Source organism: Priapulus caudatus, unplaced genomic scaffold (genome assembly GCF_000485595.1).
Source record: "Priapulus caudatus unplaced genomic scaffold, Priapulus_caudatus-5.0.1 Scaffold255, whole genome shotgun sequence".
Classification (NCBI taxonomy): domain Eukaryota; kingdom Metazoa; phylum Priapulida; class Priapulimorpha; order Priapulimorphida; family Priapulidae; genus Priapulus; species Priapulus caudatus.
The window spans coordinates 155,894-165,334 of NW_014577316.1; the positions used below are offsets into that span (position 1 = coordinate 155,894).

The 9,441-nt window shown below is 43.0% G+C and overlaps 1 protein-coding gene across 1 annotated transcript in view; it reads right to left on the reverse strand.

Annotated features, from left to right (window-relative positions):
- LOC106808130 (dynein heavy chain 1, axonemal-like) overlaps window positions 1-9,441 on the reverse strand; it is a 79,184-nt gene that overhangs the window by 24,166 nt on the left and 45,577 nt on the right. The window contains exons 27-28 of the mRNA XM_014810710.1: window positions 813-1,017; window positions 385-482 (exon numbers count right to left, since the gene is read on the reverse strand). Coding sequence (XP_014666196.1) covers window positions 385-482; window positions 813-1,017 — 303 coding nt within the window. The remainder of the gene's footprint in view (window positions 1-384; window positions 483-812; window positions 1,018-9,441) is intronic.

Sequence of the window (9,441 nt, forward strand, 5' to 3'; positions counted from 1 at the left end):
ACGCCTGAAAACACTCTTAGCATTTAGGTCATCCGTTTAACTTTATCACTAATACTCAGTCACCCTCATAAAATATTGGCGGAACCTTCATTCAGTCAGCATCACGCGGCTTTAAAAATGCAGATTTTGAGTGGGCTTTGGTTAGTCACCATGAATATCCATGAGTATCCCGGTACTATAAGAGCTCTAGATCTGGTGCAGCATTAATAATAATAATGCATAACATAAAAACATTTATTCCTATGGGTTTTTATTCTCTTTCGCACTCCCCACCCCAAATCTCCCCTCCACGCTCTCACCCTCTCTCTCTCTCTCTCTCTCTCTCTCACCTTTTTAAGTTAATTAAATCTAAGATATCTAACATGAAGGGGAAAGAATTAATACCTTGCCAATCCTTTGAGGAATTTTCCCATAGCCATGAAGTCTAACTGGTCAGAGCAATTGAACACTACACACTGAATAGCTATGGCCTTTGCAAGATCCTTAAAAAAACAGAAATTACAGCAATTTAATTAAGAAATGTTTTTTTAAGAAAAAAATAAAATAAAACCGTTACTAAACATATATTGTAGCCGTAGGGCTAGGATAACGTATAATTACGTTTTGGTTGAGATTTCAGGTCTAACGTGATCACGAATGATATTAAATTTCATTCTACTAGCTAGCTAGGCTAGTTAATATTTCATCAAGCCACTGATTTAGCCGATTCAACCGTGTCTACATTCCACGCAATAGGGAGAGTACATCACATCTGAAACGTATGCATTACGATTTCATGTACAAAAATTAGCAAAAATAATAACAAATCTCACTTTGGTTGTCTCTGTCTTTCCGGTTCCAGCTGGGCCAGCAGGAGCACCGCCAAACATAAGGTGAAGGGCACCCGTCAAGGTCAGGTAGCAGCGGTCAGTAAGCGGAGTGATGACCAATCGGCCAGTGTTGCCCAGGTACTCATAACCGTATAGGAACTCAGAGTTGACTGCACGTGCGTACAGATTATCACTTGTCCAGTAGTACCTGCAAAAATGTGTAAACGTCTAAATTCGCACCACAACATACTTATCACTGATACTAAATCAAAACTACACCCCTTACACCGACTAGAATCACAACCGGGAACAAGTGGGAGTCCATTTCTTAATATCTTCTTAATATCTTAATAATATCTTAATAATTTATTAATATGTACATGCTGCATAACGTATACGTACTGAATAAATTGATGAGTATTAATGCTAGAGCATATTTATATTTGTACAATAATATTAAGGGTCATTCGTAATTATCAACATTATCCCACACATACAGATTGTACCCTATTAAATGACACATAGTCCTGCTCATATGGTCTATGTCCTTCAGGGTACTGCCGGAACGTACCCAAGTGGCAGCCTTGCTTTGTCGGTCCAACTGGTAGCCAAGACGTTTTGCGCACGATCTCCGGGGATCTTCTGGTGGCGGGGCAGGACGCGTGGATGGGCATGTACACATGCGGTACTGGACGTCACAAGAGTGTATGGGGCTGTCTTGAGCCTGGTTTCTAACAAGTGAGTAGTCACGCAGGAGGCCGAGTGTGAGACTGTGTTTTCTGCTGCGCGAAGGTCGCAGGCAAACATTTATCACTCCCGAACTACTACAAAGTGCTTTTAAACTCAGAGTAATGGCTAACCACTGACACACCCGCGCGCCCCCGCTACGCATAGGAGTTGTGTTTCACTACACATTTCGCACCGCACTGTTAAGATGCTGTTCAAAGTGGTTGTTATATACATATATATATATATATATGTATGTAGTGCCTCCATATATATACTATATATATATATATTATATTGTATATATATCAGGGGGAAAATTTTTTTTTTTCACGGGAGCTTTTTTTCAAGTATGGAAAAATAGCTCATCAAACATTTTACGGGAGCTATTTTGAGCCTCACGAGAGCGATTTCCGAGGTTTTGAAGAGCCGAATCGGCTTCATTGCTCCAGGGTGTATTTTTTACCCTGATATATAATATATAATCTATTGCTCGGGTATTTTATATTGTTTGCAATCACTGAGTGACAACACCTATTACATTGTGGTTAAACTTTGGGATATTATAATGTTGGTTAGTAAGCTTGTAATAGTAAGATGATACTTTGGCTATGGCTACTAGATTAAATTTACATTGTTTTCTTTTTACCAGAAAGGGGAAGGGCAGGTTCAGCCTACATTTTTAGTCTCCTCTGACATAGTCAGATGGCAGGCTTGTAGGAATGCATGATCGTTCCGTGCTGCGTTCGTGCGTCCGTCCGAGGTTACAGCGTCCGTAGGGCGTCGTCCCGTGTCGTCAACAGTTTTGGGCACTAAATTTTAACCGCCTTCGCCGTAGCGGTCCACAGAGTATTCGGGACGTGGGGGGGTAATTCCGAAACGATGTCGGGATGGTCGAAGCTGGGGGTTCAAAGGTCAAAGGTCAAGAGGGTGTAAAAATAAGGGGCGAACATTCACGTCTTAACCTAAGGTATAGGAGGGAAATGCAAGAATTGGCGGCAGCAAACTAAACGGCTCGGACCTAGCTTGTGATAGTGCGGTGTATAAGATCATGGTAGGAAAAGCCATCACGGTGCTGAAATTGGAGGTCACAGGTAAAGGTCAATGGCAAGGGCAATTTTAAGACATTTCTGAGGAACATGGTCTGACGGAGCAATTGAAAAAAACTTTTTTTGTATTCAGGCGTGACCTACCATTTGTTATGGGCTTTATTGAAAGACCTATGGAAAAAAAAATGTGCTTTCCACTGACGTGCGAAGAGTAGTTGTCTGAATAACCTTTTTTGACCGCCTGAAGAGGGAGGGATTTAAACATGGATTTGGTTAACTGGTTAGCTTGTGTTAGAAGAATTTGACTGCTGGTTGGCTAGTCAGAATGCTATACATGGCATGGAGGTATGAGGCTACAAGGCACAGTGAAATTTCAAAGCGTAAATTTGCTTGAAGAAAGGGTTTTATGCTCCTTAATCGTATAATTTCTATGGCATTCTCACACTGTCAGTTGGTGGTTAATTATGCACTGCCAGTGGCGCACTGCCAGAGATGTGTGAGTGGTGATAGTATGTGTAGTTTTTTGCTCTGCGGTTTATTAGGGATCACAAGGTGGCAGTGCAGCTCGTCTATTGCAGCCTGTAGGAGGGTTAATCATGGATTTGTTTGTCAACTGCGTTTGGCGCAGATACCTGTGTTGATAGGGAAACGCTCCAGGTTTTACAGCTGAAATTCCACAGCATAACATCTTACTATGAACAATGCTTACTTAGGAGATAATGAGGAATGAGTTATTATAAGTGCAGGATTCGTAGACTGGACATTATTGAATAAGTGTGGAAATAGTCACTAGCCTCAAAATAATTACGCCAGGGGAGTGCGCTGTGGATTCCCAGCGTTCAGAGTTTTGCTCATCAAATGTTTGGCCCAAATATGAGACGGCAGGAATGTGGTACGTTCTTGAGGCTATTCGGGATCCATAATCACTGGCTTACCTCCTTGTTTTGTTTTTGTGTTTTAATAGGTTGGGTCCAATGCAACCATAACAGCATAGTTTTCAGGCCACCCCGATTTTGTATCAACGCAATGCGGATTTGGGGAGTTATCGATATGCAGAAGGTTTGGGCTGAAAATGAGTGTACGCCAAGTGCGTATCTGCATGATCTGCCGCCCGCGCTAAACGTAAAGGTGTCATACCACAACTTAAATGTTACGGTTTATAACCGTGGCAACAGACTCAGATGAGACCGCAGACGCTCTGCGGCTCTGTGGTGTGGGTATGAAAATTTTTGTGAGTCGTTTCTCCCCAATTTTAGTATTCACATAGATTTTGACTGTAAATGGCTGCATTGTTATGGCATTATCAAATTGTCAATATGATTTAAATAAAGTTGAGCGTAGCCATTTCTCAAATTTAAATACAGTGGCTGTCACGACGCGTTGGTGTCACACTGTGCCGGTAACTCATGGGTGTCACCCCCATGGAGCCTGCCTCCCGCTACGGCAGGCCATATCGATCCTTAGTAATGTTTTTTGTACTACATGGTTACTCGAGTATCCTAATTCCCGGTATATCACTGATGTACATTGGGCAAAGTAGTGACATAAACAACTTAAAAGTTACGACAATCAAGGACGCCGCGTTACTGTATTTATAATTTACAGTAGTTTCAATGTGAGTTAATATGCGAAATTTATAGAGCAGTCGCATTTGGGCGTCACCCCCTCTGATGGTTTCAACCGGCGCGTCCGCACCCCTGGTGGCGGCCACTGTATGAAATATCATATTTGTGAGCAAGAATTATCCTCGCTGTTAGTATTGGGAGACTAGTCCTGCCTAATCATCAGAAAATCCATTTCAGATTCTTGTAATGACATTCGTTAACAGCTGACAGCTTCCCGTTTTTCTGCTCACGTTTATTTTGTCCATTATTGTATTCATGTTTATTCTGTATTTATATAATTGACCTGTCAATGCTGAATTTTAAAAGGTATTTCTCTGATTTTGCTACAATATAAATGGTGGGCTATATGACTCCCTCTCCCACGGTGCGTAGGGCTTAGCCCCTGCCAGGAAGGAAAATCACGAAACTCTCACGCTGCCATCTATGAAAAAAATTTATAGGTCGCCTTTGTCTGCGATTGTTTTTATTAATGCCAGTACTATTGGAATGGGGGCAAACCCAGTAATTGCTAGGATCTTTGTTCAAGAACTTCAAGTATAAGTTTTAACAAATCCCCAATTGAGTTTTATTGTTAAACTTAATTGGCTTTCATTGTATATACGTTGAGATGTAGTCATGGTGATTTAGTAATTGGTTTTCCAAGACTAGCAAGTGATATTGCATTCACTGCGAATGTCATCTGACTGACAGTTCAACCCTGTATTTCCTGACTCTGTGACGCTTGTGCTTGAATTTTTTAGGCATCTCTGCGTTGCACACAAATGACGGCAAATCTGCCACGCTGGATACCTTTAGAGTTTTATGGCCACGGAAGGCCTTGGTTAGCTTCCTGTGTTTAGCGACACGTAGCGATTGTTTTTACGATAATTGGGAGACTCTGTCTTTAGATGGCCAGAGGAAGAGGGCCTAAGGGGATGGTGCATGTTCATCCCCGTTCAGGGATATAATATACAGTAACTTGTCGAGGAAGCAATCCATGAAACATATTGTGGGTCACTTGTCACTGGGCATTGCTATATAGTTGAAGCTAATGTGAAAACTATGCCATTAAAGTAGTGTGCAGTAGCCCTGCTAAACTGTCTAATTCGACATTACAAACTTAAACGCTAAAAAATCAGACCCCCTAATTTTAAATGAGCCTAACGTCCGCAGGTTTACAATATGAGCTATATACCCCCTCACTGTCGGAATCTGGCACTGTGTGGGGGAAAATGCTCTGGCGTCTCTCCTGTTGAAGTGGGTCGGCAAAATACTACTATGTCGATATTTTTTGATTTTTTGTGTTATTCTGTTTTTTGCGGTGTGTACTTCTCGGGAATGTGTGTGCGTTATTTTACATTTTTATTTACTCTGGTGCGTTTTGCGATACGTCTGTCGGCAATATTTCACGGTTTAGTTGCCTGCTTTATTTTGCCAATTAGGTTATTTTGTGCCCATTTGTTTACCTCCGTGGTCTATGCCCTACTACGTTGTTGTCAGCAAATTGCGTGCGTGTTAGTTTGCCTATTTGTTAACTCTGCGTTCATACCATACGGTCTGTCAGCAATATGTTTCACGTTATTTTGCCTATTTGGTTACTCGCACGTTTCTTGGCAATGTTTCTGGCAGGCGCTTCCATACCCTCCGTTCCATCACTTTCATTCGTTTCCATTCGTATCTATCTGGCATTTCTTCGCGTTTGGCTTCGTCGTCGTGCGCGCTTCGACGTGCTGCTACTGCTGCTGCGCGCTGTGCGTCCGTCGTGCTCCGGCAGTTGACGAGTCTGCGGGAGCTTGTGCGTGGCCGACCTCAGCCGCCGATCGAGCGATGATATGTCAGCGCTCGATCGTCATGGATGCGTGCATGACGCGGCAGCGCGTGGCTCGCGCGCATGCTCACACCGAACACGGTGGAGTACCAGCATCAACGACTTTGAGTGGGACTCAGCCAGCTCAGGTGCGCGCCGAGGCTTCCGATGCACGCGGTGTCTCTCTCTACTTTCGCCTCGCGAGTGGCTGCTCTGCGCATTCGTTGTCTTTCTCCTGTCGCTCTCGCTCGACTCCCGGTCTACTCTCCGTGCTCTCCGTGCTCCGCTCTCTCTCATCCTCTCTCTCTTATCCTCAGCTCTCCTCTCTTCTCTTCGGCATGCTCTCTCTCTCTCGCGCTCGAGCGTCTCGGTCCACTTTCTATCCCGTCTCTCCCTTGCTCGTTCGCTCTCCCCGCATGAGTCCCTTTTCTTACGCTCGTTGATTAGGTGAATGGTGTGTAGAGAGAGGGAGCGGACGCGGTGGCGGGCGTGCGTGTGGTGCGTGCGTGCGTCGTCTTGTGCTGTCGTGCGTGCGTGCGTGCGTGCGGCGTGCGTGCGTGTGTTGGTGTGTCGTGCGGTGCGTGTGATGTCGTGCCGTGCGATGTATGTGTGCTGTGTGAGGCGTGTTGTGCGTGCGTGTGGTGCGTGCGGCTTGTCGTGTGTGTGCGTTTCGTGCGTGCGCGTGCGTTGATTTTGCATGGTCCTGCATGCTGTGCATGCGGGACGGTACGATCGTGCATACGGACGCGTGGCATATTGTATGTTTGTAAATGTGTTGTGCGCTTTTACGGCCTTGTCGCTACGCTCGCTAGCAAACTTCGTTCAGATTGGAAACACACTTAGATGGCGTCTATAGGCGCCCGACGATAAGAAACATAACTCAAAAACGCAATAAGGTGAAAATACTTTCGAAAGGTGCTGGTCTGCATAATATCAACCTGGAATTATATTTTGCTAAATCCCTGATGCATCGAACGCTGTCAACAAACACATGAAACCCTCTGTCAGCGCCAACAGTTATATATTCGTTTTCCACGAGTCTGGTTCGCTGAGTACATTTGTACACAGACAAATTAATCGGGCTTTGCAGTCACCATGGCTGAATAATTAGCCAGTTTTGGGAGATTTTCACAAAATCCGCCCTATCGACTGGGACAATTCATACTATATATTCGACCGGAAATGTATAGGTTTTACGTGCACAAATGCACAGTACACACCTTCTGCGTGATAATTACTTTTGAGAAATGGGAGAAAATTTATACTAAAACTTATCACAAGCAGTACACCCGTATAATGGTTTTGGTGGTGCACTGATGCATAGGCAGCTCTCTTACCTGCAGCTTCAAGCGATACTCTGAATTCGCGACTCATGCTTCAGCCTACTCCCACTGATCCTCAACCTACGCATTGGTATCATATATATTCTCTCGGTTTTAATGATGTACGTAAACTGTAATAATGTCTAACCAACCGCCGTAGTCAGGCTGCAGTGGTTGTCGCTAGAGTAGAAATAGAATTACGGCTGACGATTCGCCTTTGCAGATGGCGCTTGGGGGGATTGCTCACAGCGTCATACTTGGTACATTACGTTCTTATTATGGAACAAGTATAATTGAAGGAATCTAAGGGCGGCACAATAAATTCGGTGCATTTGGTTCAGCGTAGATATATCATATATTAAGAATAATATATGGGTTATAGATATATATAAGATTTTTTTACTTGCAGTAACCCACAATCTCCATAACATGGTGAATGGTTAAATGTTTATACGTCGGCTGTCCTTTCTTTATGAGAATAACGATAAGATTCTTTAGAAATCTGATAATTCAAATGACCATATTTTGTATATATATAAGTGTATGTGAAGAGATTTTTTCACTCTCAGTAACCACATCTCCATTACAGGATTGATGATTGTTAATGTTTGTAACAGCAGCTGTAGATATTTTTGGAAATCTGTTATTCAGATGAACAATATTTTGGTAGTAGGCCAATATTTGAATAACTATTTTGTGAAAATTATGCAAAATGTTCTCCTGTATTGGAGTACAGTTTGTCATTTTACGTCGCCTTTGACATCGTCAAGATTGAAGCTAGTTGCCAGGCGGTTGTCGTCGTCGTACGTCCGTCCGTCCGTCCGTCCGTCAACCATTGCTACGGATCAACGATAACTCAAGAACTGTTTGACCACATGTTTCAAATTCACTGCATTGTTACTCCTATGGGCAGAAGTTTGAACTCCTATTTTGGAGCACGCCAGTCGAAAGCCAGTACTTTTGAGCCACGTCCACTTTTGTGCAAATGCAAATGACATAGGTCAGTCAGGTTTCAGAGGATTTTGCTCATCTTCTATAGTGATTGAATAACTTTCAATAAGGCTGGCCCGCCAAACATATCACACGGTTTTGATATTTTTTGTTTATACTTATGAAATAGGTAATTTTAGGGACAATTCACATCAAAAAATTAAAATTTTAAAATTAAAATTAAATTAAATTCATTCGAATTTTGTTAAATTTTGGTCGTGAATGTTGTGAAGGCCAGCCCCAAAACAGTTTGTTCACTACGCTATGGGAGAGATGACAACGTCCTATTACGGTCTTATTCGTCTAACTGGTCAACGAACTCTACGGAAACTCATAATTAAACATGTAATTTGTGTTCTGATTTTCTTCGTTAATAGTAATTTGACTGGAATATTTTATTGTTTTAATTTGCAGATATCGAAAAACCAAAATGGCGATCATTTAGGCGCGTAGCGCCATCCTCTCGTCAAGATGTCAGACTTTCAGATTCTGAAAGCAATTTATTTTCGCAGTTCAAAAACTTATGCATATATCATTATCAAGACGCTATATTAATGGGAGATATGCCTATATAATGGAGTTCTCCCATTATATTACCTCTATGCTTTTAGATATCACCCAGCGCCGTCTTCTACTCCAAGGACCCAAGGTGAGCTACAGTGTCATTGCCACTTTCATTAATTATGGAACTAGGGAAAACCATTACACAACATGATCATTAATGACAATCTGTGTGCGCTGGGAGTGATTCAAGGTAATGGCTACCGATTTTAGAAATACAAGTGTTCATTCATAGCACGCCCCTAAAAAGAGTGGCAAATTTGAGCAGATTTATTTTGCTAGACTGGTGGGGTTGGCGGCAAGCAGGACTAGGCTGAGAGGTCTATGATCCCCCAGGGTACTGCCGGAAGTACCCTTAGTATGGTCGCGGTATAGCCGAGCGCTACCCTGGTACTGATCATAATATGCCTGACGCTGTACTCGCCACTTCAGGCTAAGAGTCCTAAAGGAGTCCGCCTACTCATACTCCCTAATGCCTAACCCCTAACCCTAAACCCAACCGCTAACCCTAACTTAACAATATCAATAGTTACGCAGGGTACGTTCCGGTATACCGATCCGTTACCTCAGGTA